Source organism: Carlito syrichta, unplaced genomic scaffold (assembly GCF_000164805.1).
Source record: "Carlito syrichta isolate Samal-C Ts95f unplaced genomic scaffold, Tarsius_syrichta-2.0.1 Scaffold301826, whole genome shotgun sequence".
In the NCBI taxonomy this organism is placed as follows: domain Eukaryota; kingdom Metazoa; phylum Chordata; class Mammalia; order Primates; family Tarsiidae; genus Carlito; species Carlito syrichta.
The window spans coordinates 508176-522695 of NW_007245922.1; the positions used below are offsets into that span (position 1 = coordinate 508176).

At 33.8% G+C, this 14520-nt stretch overlaps 1 protein-coding gene across 6 annotated transcripts in view; it reads right to left on the reverse strand.

Moving 5' to 3' along the window:
* TTN (titin) overlaps nt 1–14520 on the reverse strand; it is a 275101-nt gene that overhangs the window by 157454 nt on the left and 103127 nt on the right. For 3 of the 6 annotated variants that reach the window (XM_021711034.1, XM_008055342.2, XM_021711036.1), the window contains 18 exons: nt 14221–14310; nt 13857–14124; nt 13489–13749; nt 11771–11980; nt 11492–11569; nt 10723–10749; nt 9962–10021; nt 9576–9659; nt 7957–8025; nt 6354–6401; nt 4734–5135; nt 4237–4299; nt 3765–3842; nt 3523–3600; nt 2861–2950; nt 2551–2631; nt 1473–1556; nt 990–1073 (listed from right to left, as the gene is read on the reverse strand). The exons of the other annotated variants lie outside the window; for them this stretch is intronic. In XM_021711034.1, the coding sequence (XP_021566709.1) occupies nt 990–1073; nt 1473–1556; nt 2551–2631; nt 2861–2950; nt 3523–3600; nt 3765–3842; nt 4237–4299; nt 4734–5135; nt 6354–6401; nt 7957–8025; nt 9576–9659; nt 9962–10021; nt 10723–10749; nt 11492–11569; nt 11771–11980; nt 13489–13749; nt 13857–14124; nt 14221–14310 (2155 nt within the window). The remainder of the gene's footprint in view (nt 1–989; nt 1074–1472; nt 1557–2550; nt 2632–2860; nt 2951–3522; nt 3601–3764; nt 3843–4236; nt 4300–4733; nt 5136–6353; nt 6402–7956; nt 8026–9575; nt 9660–9961; nt 10022–10722; nt 10750–11491; nt 11570–11770; nt 11981–13488; nt 13750–13856; nt 14125–14220; nt 14311–14520) is intronic. 6 annotated transcript variants of the gene reach the window in all.

Sequence of the window (14520 nt, forward strand, 5' to 3'; positions counted from 1 at the left end):
ATTATTAGATAATCAAGAATTTGAGAAAGAGAGAAGTCTTTTTGATGCAGGTAGAAAATAGAAAGATTGGAAAGTCAGACAAAAGGAAAAACTCTGAAAAAATGTGTGATTTTAGTTAAGTGGTTTCTCCTAAACTAGATAGTGCTGAGTTCTTGCTGAATCTCTCTATAACTGAACAGATGTGTGCAGTTGTAGCTCATTGCTTCAACATAACAGTAAAAAGTCCCAAATAAACAGAAACAAAAGCAAGGGATTAGCAATATACCACAGCAGCACCTTTGAATTCAAGTATACCCATATGAAAAGTCCCCTGACTAGCTAATTAGATAACTGAGACATTTATGGCAAAGTTCAACAAATGTCTCACAAAACATAGTAAAAGTCAATGTCAAAAATCTGTGTGTTTCCCACCAGTGAAGACTAGCCATGATTGACTTTTAAGAAAAGTGGCAGCTATTGGCAGTACTGTGTACATCTTTATTTAGTTAGCGTTGAGTTTTGCCAAACATTCTCCAGTTGTAATTGTCTGGCTCTATCTCTTCCTAACTCATTAATGTGTTTTTATTAAGAAAAAGTCACACTTAAGAGGGTAAAAATTTTTTGCCCTAGAAACATGTCTGTAGAAGATGAGTTTCACAAATATGTCTTCTTTCTCTAAGACAGGGAAGATATTAAAATTGTTTAAGATAGTAGTTTGGCATAGTTACTTTGTTTCATAAGTACTTCTTTTCATAGTTTTGAAAATAGTAACTATTTTCATAGTTACTGCTTTTCATTACTTCTTGTGGTGCCTTAGGCATATTCAGTATCATAAATAATGTATATCAAGAGTACAGCCCTGAAGCTGATAAACATTAAAAACACAAGGAGCAGATGAAAGAGACAAAAGAGAAAGACAGCACAGTATACAGGAAGACCACACAAAGAAAAGGGTTTTTTCCGAAAAGGGTTTGGAGCAAAGGGTTTCGCTATGATCAGATCTGGTGTACCTTTTGGGGGAGCAGCAGGTTCCTTCTTAGGCACAGGAACTGGCTTTTTCTCCTCTGGCACGGGTTTCTTGGGAACCTCAGGAACTTTAAAGATATCATCGTTGAAACAATGTGGAATATTCTAGCCTCCTTCTGAGACATTTAAGATTACATCACAGCATAAATCTTCACTAAGAGTGTAAGAATTAGGAAGTAATTTAATATGCTCCACTTGTAATAGAAATGAATGCTAAATACTTCAAGACCATATATAGACATTACATACGTTACATGAAACAAAGACCCAGTTAGCATGGTCTGATGCCTAAAAATGTTACTGAAACTTGTATAACGCATGACCACAAATTAATGAAATAAACATACACAGAATTAAATAAATCTATTACAGATGATTTACAGGAACTATATGGTTAATATACAGATCCCATACAAAAAGATACAAGAAGACAGTGCTAAGAATATTTTTCAAAACTATTTTTCTACCTTTGGGTGCTGGGGGCTCCACTTTTTTAGGAGTGGGAACAGGGACCACTTCTTCTGGAACCGGTTTCTTAGGTATCTCAGGGACTTTAAAAGAAATGTGCCATTTTTGAGAAAGTTTGCACTTGGCAAGGCATACGTTGTTGTAAGACTTAGCATTATAATAAAGAGTAGACATCCCACTTTTATACCAATTGAATGCAAGAAAATTCTGCATTAGAAACAAGAGTAAATGGGGGTGACTGAATGGCTAATTAGAAAATGTGATTGCTATCTCCTTTATCTGCAGGAGTCCTTACTTTCTCAGCAACAGGTAGAGCAACCCTGTCTCAAAGGTGCCAGTGCCTGTTCCTCTAAAACCGGCTTTTAAGGAGCATCAATAACTTTGAAGATAATTTGTTGGCAACTTTAGAAGGCAAATGCATGAAAATAATTGCACTAGATTTTTTGAGTACCTTAAATGTTTAACAGTTTGTTTGGGAAAGAGCAGATGGAGACTTGATCTATAGTGGTTGCAAACTTCCAGTTTCCATGGTAGTATAAGTACTCCCTCCCAACCTGGCTACTAATGTGACTTCATTGTCTCAGGTTTGGAAAGAAATGTGCAGTAGCATGACATGATATAGTATTGCCACCACACAGATACAATAGATGGAAACAATGGTAAAATGCAGTAAAATAAGAGGTAATGAGTTTTGAGTATCTGTTAACATTTTAAAAATATTATTTATTTAATTGTAAGTTTATATAATTTATATAAAACCACTGACTGGCAAAATTCCTGGAAATTTAACCAGGGGCTTTGGTGAGGTGGTATGAACTGGCTCCAGGACAATGTAGTCTCAAATAACTGGCCACTAGATTGTAAGCTCTCAGAATTGGAGTATAGAGCTTCCAATAATTTTTTTCCTTTCTCCCGTGCCTTCCTTATGGTATTCCCATCATGTCCTTTGTACTTAGCGGCTGTAGGTCTGTTGACTATGTGTCTAAATCTATTATTTAATATTAACGTAAATGTTTACTATGGAATTTATACTAACTTTTATTTAAAGATTTTAAGCTTAGAATGAATTACTAATACCTTTAGGTGGTGGCTCAATCTTTTTGGAAACAGCAACGTGAATTTTCTCTTCAGTAATGGTTTTCTTTTGTACCTCAGGGACTTTAAAAAAATGTACATTTTGATTACTGATATGACAAACTGTGGGTGGTAATTGTAATTTACAAAGAAATAATTAAAACAGAGACAAACATGAAATGAAAAAGATGACAGAGAATTACAAGGAGACAGACATACCTACATGATCACAAATTAGATAAGAAGAAGAGGGGGAAAAAAATCCATCTGAAACCCTTCCATTTGAGTCCCCAAATTCCAATTTGCCTTATACCTGTGACTGACACTTCCTCCTCCTCTGTGTGAGAAGCAAAGAACATCTTTTCTTCTGAAATAACCATCTTCTTTGTATGCACAGCAGGTACTTTAAAGAGAGTATTTCACATTAGTATTTCTTTTTCTAGGACAAGACATCAGATCAATCACATAGAATGTACACTCAATTTAACTCTTTAGACACAAAATGAGTGGGTTATTATGAAAGCTTGAGAATAAATTCAGTATTGACAGGAAAGCATATTTTGATCTGTAGGGATGAACAACCCATGCAGCCTTTATCAAACATTATCAAATGAGAATCAAATAGACACAACTTCTTCACACACAATGTTGTGCTTTTCCAAATCTGTTAGGGTTTATTCATATGCAATGGAATGCATTGCATAGTAACGTTAGCAAATTACTAATTAAGCACAAAACCTTTCTGAAACAAAAAAAATTTATCTAATTTTAAAGCAAAACTAGAAACGAAGATAAATAATATTATTATTTACTTATGTTATACATATGTCCAACTCAACATAAAATTTGCATTATATAAAATCTGCATTTTTTCAGTGGTTTCAGATGTGTGAGTTACTTAGCAACATATGCACACATGTCCGTACACTTAAATTAAAATGTTCAAAACTTGTAGCTGAAAGACAAAGATGATACCTTTCACTTCAATAACTTCTTCCTGTACTGGAGCCCGGGAAGGTTTTTGTGGAACAATCTTCTTTGAAACTTCAGGTACTTTAAAAATATGTACAAATATATTTGTATTTTGAAGACTATTACTTTGCACAAAATGTAAAACTATCTTTGTTTAGATGATTATATAAATAACTAATGTGAGTATATATCAGTAAACAGATGGCTGGTGTACATGGTACTAGAAATGCTTCAAATGATAATACCTTTGGTGACTTGAACTTTTTCTTCCTCCATTCTTCGAGAAGTCTTTTCAATTTTTTCAATTACTGGCTTCTTTATAACTGCAAGCATTTTAAAGAAATTGTAGTACTTTTAGGATTTCTATTAAAATTCTCTCTCTGTCTATATATATGTTTATACACACATACGCATATGCATATATATGTGGTTTTTTGAGAGAGAGAAAAGTTTGGTGCTTTAAACTGTAAGCACATGTTTCTGTTCTTAATGCATTTTTGTTATATTTATTTTAAACTTACCATAATAATCTTTTTATCACCTTTTCTCATTAAATGAATTAGATAGAATTTTCAAGAAAAAAATTCATTGACACAATAAAGCTTAGAGAAGAAGTTGTGCCTATTGGATTGAACTGCTGATTTATACATCTTTGCCAAACAAGCCATGGTAATGATGTTGATGCTCTGGTCTATTTGAATAATTCCAACTCCTTACCTTTAGGAGGAGGTGCTTCTTTCTTTTCAGGCACTTTGGCTGGAACTTTTCTCTCATGTGATTCTTTAATAAAAACACAGGAATAAGAAGGGAGGTTTAAATAGGTAAGTTCTGTTAGGCTGTGTTAATCGCAAATGAGATAAGGTAAGGATCATATAAAATTGTGTGAAGTATTGTGTTGAGGATCATTATTGCTAACATGATTATTAGTGCTGACTTTTAAAGAAAGATCAAGCACAGATGCAACAAGGCAGTGAAAATAAAACTTGAACTTCCACATTAGAAATTGGAATTTACTACTAAATACTACTAAATTATTTTAGTTTATAATGTCAAAGCATGAAAGTAACTCTGAAGAATTTTTAAGAAATTTCTAACCTTAAAAAATATCTAAGACCATTTCATCTATTTCATGTAAATTACAAATCTGGTTCATAGCACTGGAAATATAATGAACTGAGGAAAAGAGAAGAAAAATTGATCCAATGTATACATACCTTCATAGACCTCCTTTTGAACTTGAATTACTTCCCTTTCTTGGTAAGTCTCCTCCCACTCTTCCTCCCCTTCGTCATAACCTTCTTCCCTTTCATAATATTTTTGCCCTTCTTCAAAATCTTCTTCCCATTCCTCATGAACTTCCCTTTTAGCTTCTACCTTGTACTCATAGTCTTCATCTGGCTCCTCATAATAAGGTTCTTCAAATGGCTCCGTGTACGGTTCCACTTCCAGCTCATCATATGGTTCTTCAAAAGATTCTATGAAGAGTTTCTTCTCCTCATGGACTGCTTTCTTTTTCTGATACACAAATTCTTTTTCTTTTGGAACCTCTTTCTTTCTAGTTATGGTCATTATTTTTACTTCTTCAGCCTTAGAAGATACATCGATGATTTCAGGAGCTAAAATAAATAAACAACTTCATATTAGCATATTAATAACATCTATCTATCTGCTTCCCTAAACAAAAATCGACGTTGTCAAACAATATTAATATTTCAGATCCCAGTATTTTATTGATAATTTCTTTTTTTTGTAGTAGTTCTATTTACATTTTTGTAGAACATAATAAAGAGTATCAAGGTGCATTTACTCTTGATTTGAGGATTTTTCAGCAGAGAAAAAAATGGATTCTATAAATATTACCAAGTGGACACACCTTCCATTGTTCTATGGGAGCTCTAGTTTGCAGAACCCCTAGTTTCTTCCCATGGAATAGTTTAATAGCTGATAATTTTATGGAATCTATACTTGATGCTTAGGCAGTTAACCTTTTTTTAAAAGTTCCAATTATTCTGTCAAACACATTTCTAATTTTAAACCCACATTTTTGACTATTGGATAAGACCCTTTAGTCAAGTTTCATAAAGACAACATGTAAAATTAGGCAACCAAATCAAATTAGTTGCTTTAATATAACAAATGTAAAAAGATGTTTAGGGCTCTCATTATTTACATGATCCTTAACATTTGTGTTAACTACAATTTAAAAAATAAGGATGACCCCTCCCTTTCCTGCTCTCACTGCTTCTTTCCTGTGGTCATGGCACTAATGCAGCCTAAGCTCTGCCCACATTTCCTTTCCTGGGAAAGGAGCCATATAAAATTGTCATCATTTCTTTTTTTTTAATTTTTAAAAAATTCTTTTTTAAATTTTATTTTTTAAATGTGGGGTACAATTCAGGGTTGGGTATACAAATGTTCATTATGCAGGATCTCTTGTTGATGAAGTGTGCCCCCCCCAACCCTGGGCAGTTTCCCACAACTGCCAATCCCACCCCCCTCCCCTGGCAGTTTTCCACTACTGCCAGTCCCTTTCTTATAGCATTATAATTGTTTAAGGTCTGCTTATGAGTGAGAACATATGGTACTCTGTTCTTTGTTTCTGTGATAGATCATTGGGTATGATTGACTCAAAATTCATCCAAGTTGCTGCGAAGTCCATATGTTTATCCTTCTTTATGGCCACATTTCTAATGATAAACTTAGTATATCATAAAAACTCTTTACAGTTTTACAATAAGTTGAAAACCTAACATTTAAAAATAAGAATAAAAGGCAGAAGTACAAATCTCAGGAATAAACAAAGTAAAAAGATTTAATAATTTCTCTTTATTTACCTTTTGCTGGAATTAAGGTAGTAGGAGGTGGGGGCTTCTTGACAACCTCTGGAATTTTAAAAACATAAAAATGTGTGTTTATTTTTAGATTATGCATTGTTTAATGTTTACTAAGCCTGTGTGTCTTTGTTAGGTGTTGCATAATGCTATGCAGTGCCATATTAAAAAATGCAAAAGGGCCAATATTTGATTCTAGTTTAGATTGACTTAACATGAAACATGAAGAGGATATTCAATATGTCCAATGCTAAAATTTAATGCATGTTTTCCTTTTTCAATTATTAACTAGAAAGTACATGAAATCCATGTTTCTTGAGCTTCTTCCTATTCCATAATGTTTCACAAATGACCAATCAGAAAAGTCTGAATGACGAATGATACCTTGTGCTCTTGCATGCTCCTTCTTTTAGGGGTTGCTATCATTTGATCTTGGATGGGTTAAAAACTATTTGTTTAAATTTAGTTATCCACTTGTCTTTCTAAAACCCTCCAGGGTATATTAAAATTAAAATGTTATGAATTGATCCACCTTCAAAAAGCATTTTTTCTTGAAATTTGGATCAAATTTGAAGTATTTCTTCTTCAAATTTTCTTTTTCACATTTGGATCGGGTAAACCCGGAAGGCACCTTTGTTGAACTGGAGTGGTCTCTTGAAATTAGCACCAACTCTTGACCTTCCATTGAGGGACCTGATCAAGACCAGCTGTTGGACACTTTCATGTTTATTACAGCACTATTCACAATAGCTAAGTTACGGAAACAACCTAAGAGTCCAGCAATGGATGAATGGAAAAGGAAAATGTGGCATATATGGATACAGTGGATTGCTATTCACCCTTTAAAAAGAAGGAAATTCTGTCATTTGTGGCAATATGGATAGGAGCGGAGAGTATTAGGCTAAGTGAAATAAGCCTGGTACAGAAAGATAAATACTGCATATTCTTACTGGTACGTGGAGCCTCAAAAAGTTGAACTCATAAAGAGTAGAATGATGGTTACAGAGGCTGGGAGTTGAGGAGAATGGGAGATGTTAAGGGTACAAAATCTCATCTAGACAGGAGGAATAAGTTTGTTGTTGTTTTTTTTTTTGAGATTCATTGCACAGTGATGAATATAGCTAATAATAGTATATTGTTCATTTCAAACTTGCTGAGAGTAAATTTCAAATATTTTTCCCACAAAAATCTGAGGTGATGGAAATGTTAATTAGCTTGATTTAATTATTGTATTCATAAATCATCAACATCACTTTGAACTCTATAAATTTACATAATTATAAATTGTCAATTTACAATAAAAGAAAATAAAAAGACCAGCTGCTGGACTACAGGGCAAGTCCTTCTTTAAATCACCATCCAGAGAAAACAAGAATGCTCTGGTGTGGCCACTGAGTGCAGGAGGACAGGAGAAAGAAAAGGGAGAAAAAAGGAATTTGAGAAGAGAGGGGGGGTGCTGAGTCAGAGAAGAAGGTGAAAGTGGGTGAAAGGAGAGGTATCGTTTTGTGACTGCGAACTCTTACCATTCCTCCATCCTCTAGGATTTAACAATTTTTGCCAAGAAAAAAAGCATGAAGGCTGCTTTTTGAATAATTAATTAGAGTACCTGTAGGCAGTGCTTCTTTGGGCTTTGCAACAACTTTTTTGGCATCTTTCTTCACAGCCTTTTTGGTCACTAAAAAAATAGATGTCAGATGTAAGTAACAAAATGTTTTCGGGAAACTAGGAGATTTATTGACATTTTTTTTTCATATGTTGATAGTAACAAGACTCTACACATTATTACAAAATATTTGTTTCAGAAAGACCTTGGACTAGCATGCAACAAAAATTGTTTTGGAGAGAGATGGAATATATACTGTGATGTTGCATCTTCACTGATTTTATGCCTGCTAAGAGTTATCATTTTAAGAGCATAGAGAACGAATCTCAGTTTTAAGTAGAACAATACACATTTTGATCTTTTTTTTTTTTACTTAGCTATGAGCACTAAATTTGTCAGGAAAAATAATAAGTGGATTAGCATAATTAAATCCTATATATGATGTATTGTAGGAGTTTTCTTTTGTTGCTGCTGCTGTTATACCTTGATCATCGTTCCTAATCATACTCGATTATGGCTTCTAGTTTTCATGAACAAATAACACTCTTAATTTTTACAATATGATTTAACTTCTCAAGTTTCACAATGGATACTCAAACTTAGCCATGTTGACACTAGCATACAAAAAACAAATTAAACAAAGGACATTAAGATAAATTATTATTCTTAACAACAGAAACAAAAATGAAAATCTATTTTATGATTTTTGATTTTTATTCCTCCCTGCTCTCACAGGTAGATGAGATATATTTAAATATGTTCCGATATATCATAAAAATGCTTCTTTTGTTACCAAGATTCTGTGAGTCACAAAACTGGAAGTTCCTTAACTGAATTTCCTCTGAGGCTGGCTGAATAATATCGCAAGCATTCAATGCCACTTGTAGGGGGACTAACATGTCAAACTCTTGAAACTACTACAGTAGTAGTGGCTAGACTATGAAAAATGTGACTTTGACATGCAGACATTTTTCTGGCAGCAATTCTGAACTCCTCATACTTCTAGAAGGTCCCATACAGTCTGTTGTCTGATTTAGTTGAGCAACTTTGAGGCACAAATAGTACAACTTCTCTACCGTATGTGTGAGAGGCTCAATTTCATGCGACACTTAAGAGCTCTTTATTAGTGACCTTATTCTTATTTTTTTAATCAAGTATATTAGAGATATTCTAAATCATGTTTTTGTCAACAAAATAGTGAGTTTTAAATGGTAGTTAATATTGTAATTGAGAAAAAAACAGCAAAATATAATTTGCAATTTGACTCCAAAATAGTTTGATTTATTCCCATAAGCTGTACTATAAATTGTCTTCAGTTTTTCTATTTTTGGTTATACGTAGTTGTTAGAAAAATATTTTCAAAAATTTATATTAATATTTAATTGATTACATTGAAATAAAATATTTTAATACTAAGCATATTTGGCTTGATGATTTTCAGAGTTTTAAGCATAGGTCATAATCATTTAATTAGCTAAATCTTTAGAGGAAATAATTTACATTTGTAAGGCAATTCAACATCTTGACCACTAGAGGCGAATGTGTTGTATTAAGCAACATTTTCCAGGTCATCCACAGTGAAAGTTTCTTATTTTGACATTTAGATAGATGACATATAATACCTTCAATACGTTTTCCTGGTGGTTTCTTTTCTTCGGGTTCTGGTAGCAAAAGAGGGATAGGAGGAACAACCGCAGGAGGGATTTCTGAAGAAAATAAAGGCCATCGTTAGGAACGTGTTTTAGTTTCCTATTTTATGTGAATTATAATGAAAAGTCTCATGCATTTATTTCAGTACTTCAAAGGTATCAATTCATCAATCAGAGCAAATAAAAGTAGCAAATATTTATAACTGGAACTTCTTTTATTACTTTGATTTTTTAAATTACATAGTGAAGAATATGACATGGAAGGATCTGCTCTGACTGCTGTGGTTCAGGCATTGGTCATCTCCTAGCGGTAGAATACTGCTGCTCCAAGCCCAGATTGTCGAGATGCTGGGTCTTACCTTCTGGTGGTACTGCTCTGATAGGCATGGTAGGGATTGGAACTCTGGAGTCAGGAATATCTGGAAAAGAACATGTCATGATAAGAAGAGAGAGACTGCAAGCACAGCTATTTTATATGTTAGGTTAATTATCCTTTTATGAGCTAGACCAGAGCTAACTGATTGGAAGTCAGTTGTACCAATTAATACCAAAAAAATATGATCCTCGTCAATAAATGGAGATGTATAGGAATAATCAGACTACATCTGCAAAGTGTCAGTATCAAGCGGCGGCTTCAAACCCAAATGATGACTGGATGTGAAGTGAAATTTTAATCGGTGAAGAAAACAAACAATAAGAAAGGTTGAGCCAATAATAACATGTAGTCTGTGAAAACCTGTTGCCATGAATATATCTTAAACAACTAAGATATGTTTGATTGTCAGGCATTTCCAATGGCAAAATCTAACACACAGACAAAAAGGTATTAGTATTATTTTGAATGCATCCATATAGGCAAGCTTATTACCTGTAAAAATTTGTTTCATCTTACAGCCACACTATTTGGTGTGATTCTAGAATCAGACCTTATTACCTCTAATTTCCCAAACTCACAAAACTTAACATCTTATTCTTTTCCTGAAAACAATTTTATGAAATATTTTTACTGAAAAGGAAAATGATATTTTTATACATTTTAGTGTAACTTCTGTTATTTACAGATTTATGCTGAATTTATTATAAACAAGAATGGGTTAAAAACAAAAAATAAAAAACTTACCAGGAGGCTTCAGCTCAAGTTTGATTTCTACAAAAGAAGAAAAATAATATACTTGTATCATTGTGGATGGAAAAATCTCATTCATTTCTTTCAGTACTTCAAAGGTACCAATTCATCAATCAGAACAAATAAAGTAGCAAATATTTATAACTGAAGTACTTTATTGCTTTGATTTTTAATTACATAGTGAGGAATATGACATGGAAGGGTACTTCCAAGTGACATGACAAGTTGATCGTTTCAAAGACTGCTGTGTTGGTTTGTTTTCCATTTTATTTTAGTTTCAAGGGCGCAGGTGCTTGTTTGTTACATGGTCATACTGTGTAGTGGTCTGGGAGTGGGGATTGGGTCTCAGTTGGTTCATTCCTCAGATAGTGAACATTGCATCCCATAGGTCGTTTCTGAACCCTAACCTTCCTCCTGCAGTGTTTTTTGTTCTGTTTTGTTTTGTTTTTTGAGTTAGAGTCTCATTCTGTCACCCAGGCTGGCGTGCAGTGGCAGGCTCACGACCACTGCAGCCTCGACCTGCAGGGCTAAGGCGATCCTTCCGTCTCAGCCTTCCAAGTAGCTGGAACTACAGGGGTGCACCACCACACTCGGCTAATTTTTGTGATTTATAGTAGAGAAGAGGTCTCGCCAAGTTGCCCAGGCTGGTCTCAAGCCCCTAGACTCAGGAAATCCTTTCACCTCGTCCTCCCAAAGTGCTGGGACTACAGGTGTGAGCCACTGTGCCCGGCCACAGTATGGTTTTAACATGGTGTGTCCTTACCTTTGGTTGTTAGGTACAGCTCTGCTGTGCTTCTGGCTTCACCTCTTGGCTCCAGTCGAGCAATCACTGAATAGACACCTACGGAGCAGAATCATGGAACTTTTGTTTCCTGATATGTTGCAAATAAAACTTAATCTAAATATGAATATTGTTTAAATTATCTTTTCAAAAAAATATTCTATATAAAATTACAGAGTATGAGTGTATACAAGGGTAGAAATATATACAATAGATGAAGGTTAAATTATATATTCACTGAAAAACTGTCAATGAAATTACCTTCATCATCTGGGGTCACGTTGTGGATGGTCATATAATGGCAGCGGCCATCGTTCCTAAAGTTGTATTTCTGGCTCTCAGTCAGTTCTGTTGGTCCTTTGTACCATGTTACAATGGCGTCATCGAAAGACACTTCACATTCGAAAGTGGCAGATTGATGCTCACTCACTACGATGTTCTGTATACGCTTTGTAAACTGAATTGGTTCAGCTGTTTAAATGCAAAGAGAGGTCAAATATTGTATAGAAAGGGGTCTCTTTGTGTATTTCTCTCAGAGATTTAAAATCTCCATCTTTTTATCAATTGCAGAAGTTCGAAAATATAAAAATAAAATGCTCTTCTTTGTATAAGTAAAAAGTATTCCAATTCTTAAGTGTATCCCTGTAGGACCAATGTAGGAAAGCATAAAGAAATGACTGGGAGTCTTTAAAATATTTATGTAAAAGAAATATTAAAGGGAGCTTATAACTTAAAGTCAATTTACATTTTAAAATGCTAGTGAAATAGAGGGTTTATAATAGAGGGCACACAAACTTAATTTTACTCTACAATTTTTTCTCTGTGAAATTGTCTTGCCTCATAAAATAATATTTGCTATTCAGGATCTAGGATTGTTTATCTAACATGCATAACACTCCCTGTTAAATAATTTCAAACTCAATAGGAAATCTGCACTTCTAAATTTCAGAAAAAAAGGGTTTTTTTTTTTAGAGTTCTGAAGCCTGCTTTCTAATTACATATGGGCACACATAGTGGATGTATATGGTTGGCAGGAATGTTTTCTAGGAGAAAGGGTGAGAGTAAAGGATCCAAAATTCTATCTGGACATCTGGAATTACATGTATAACAGTACCATGAACATCTTAGAAATCATAATACTCTGATGAGATTTTTTTCTTTACAAAATAATTATATGAAAACATGTAATTATTTAAAAAATGATGTATACTTTCAACTGGACCCTTTAATTTGAAAACCATTTAAAATATAACCAGACTAATGCAAAGCAAGTCGGAAAAGTTGATGCTTATGTTAGATGTCATATAGCTGTGTTTCAACAAAAAATGAGCTCCAATAACTGAAAGTAGCTGCTATTATTATATCCAAAATCTTTATCAGTACAGTTCAAGGGTGTCTTTGGAAAATGCATACAACCAGAAAAGTAGGAAATGAATATTGTTGCTCTTAAAGTCTGAGATTTCACTTAATTTCAGAGATTCAGAAGATTGCAATATGATTTGCAAACAAAATAAATATTTTTTTAAAAGATGCTAATCGCGCATCACATCTGTTAATATTATCAATATAATTTTATACCAGTGAAGTCAGATTAATTCCTATAAACAAAACATCAACTCCTAGCCAAGATCCTCTAGATTTACAGCCATGAAATCCTGTCCTTTCTAGGACTCAGAATCATAGATATGAGAATTATGGAATTTAGATTTTAAATGGAAATAATTGTTTAAAAAAATCATAGCTTAGGCTAGGTTAAAATCTAAAAGAACTATGCAAAAGAACTGGCACTTATTTGAATATTTTCCATTTGACTTTGCGTGGATTTTGAGATGTGAATGAATGTTATATGTGTTGGAAAGGAGAACACATGTCCACTTTGAGGTGTGTTTGATGGTAGGGCTGCAGGGGTCCACACAACATTCGCCTGGGGCCTATGCTTTATGAGTACACAATCACTCCATCCATAGTCTTTCACTCACCTTCAATCCTGAGCTCTGCTGAAGTTTCAAGGTCTTCATATTTGCAGGTATACTGGCCCTGGTCTTCTGCTCGAACATCTGCAATGGTGAGTTTATGGACTTTGTGTTCCACTTCTGTTTTATATCTACCTTGGGGTTTAAGGATTCTGCCATTTCTGAACCATTCAGATTTTACATTTGGCACAGAAAATTGACATGTCATCATGCAAGTCTGGCCTTCTTTCAAAGTCACATCCTGAAGATGCCGTTCCCAGGCAGGCTCTGTTCATACGATACAACACACATTTTGTTCAATATCACTTGCGGATATGCTCAACAGTAATTTAATCTCATAAGATTTTTATAACTCTTTTCTAGCTCTAACTTACCAATTACAGTTAGTTTAGCACTAGCGATGTGTGGACCACAAACCAATCGATAATTGCCCTGATCTTTAAGTTGGCAGTTTTTTACTCTGAGTGTATGTCGGTCACCATCGATGCTTATTTCAAATTTATCACTGCGTCCCAGTTTTTCAGTACCTTTGTACCATGAAAGCTTGATTTCTGGATAATTAATCTTAATGTCAATTTCAAAGATAGCATCGTTATCTTTCAAAACTGTCTGATTTTCAATATCCTTAATCAGAGTGACAGGCTAGGAGAATAAAGAATTAAAACACATTAGTTATTCCTTCCTCTATAACTTACAATTATAAATTGTTTACTTTATTATCAACATAATTCATTTTACCTCTGTCTGTGACAGCCTTTGCTGAATAAATGATACAAGTTCCTGAAATTCCTTTTCATCTCTCTCTGACTTCTCTACTTCTTCAATTTCCTGAGGAGAAAAAAAATAGGTATTATTTATAAAACAAAATTTGAATTAGAAGATGCACAGACTATGTATGACTATATTCAACTTCCATTCTTGATGTTGTTTGGGTTATAGTAAATAATCTCATATAACTGAAGGATTCTCGTAATTCAAAGAAAATATGATAAATGTTTCAAATTTGAATTTTTTAGGATGATGCTATATAAAAAGGAT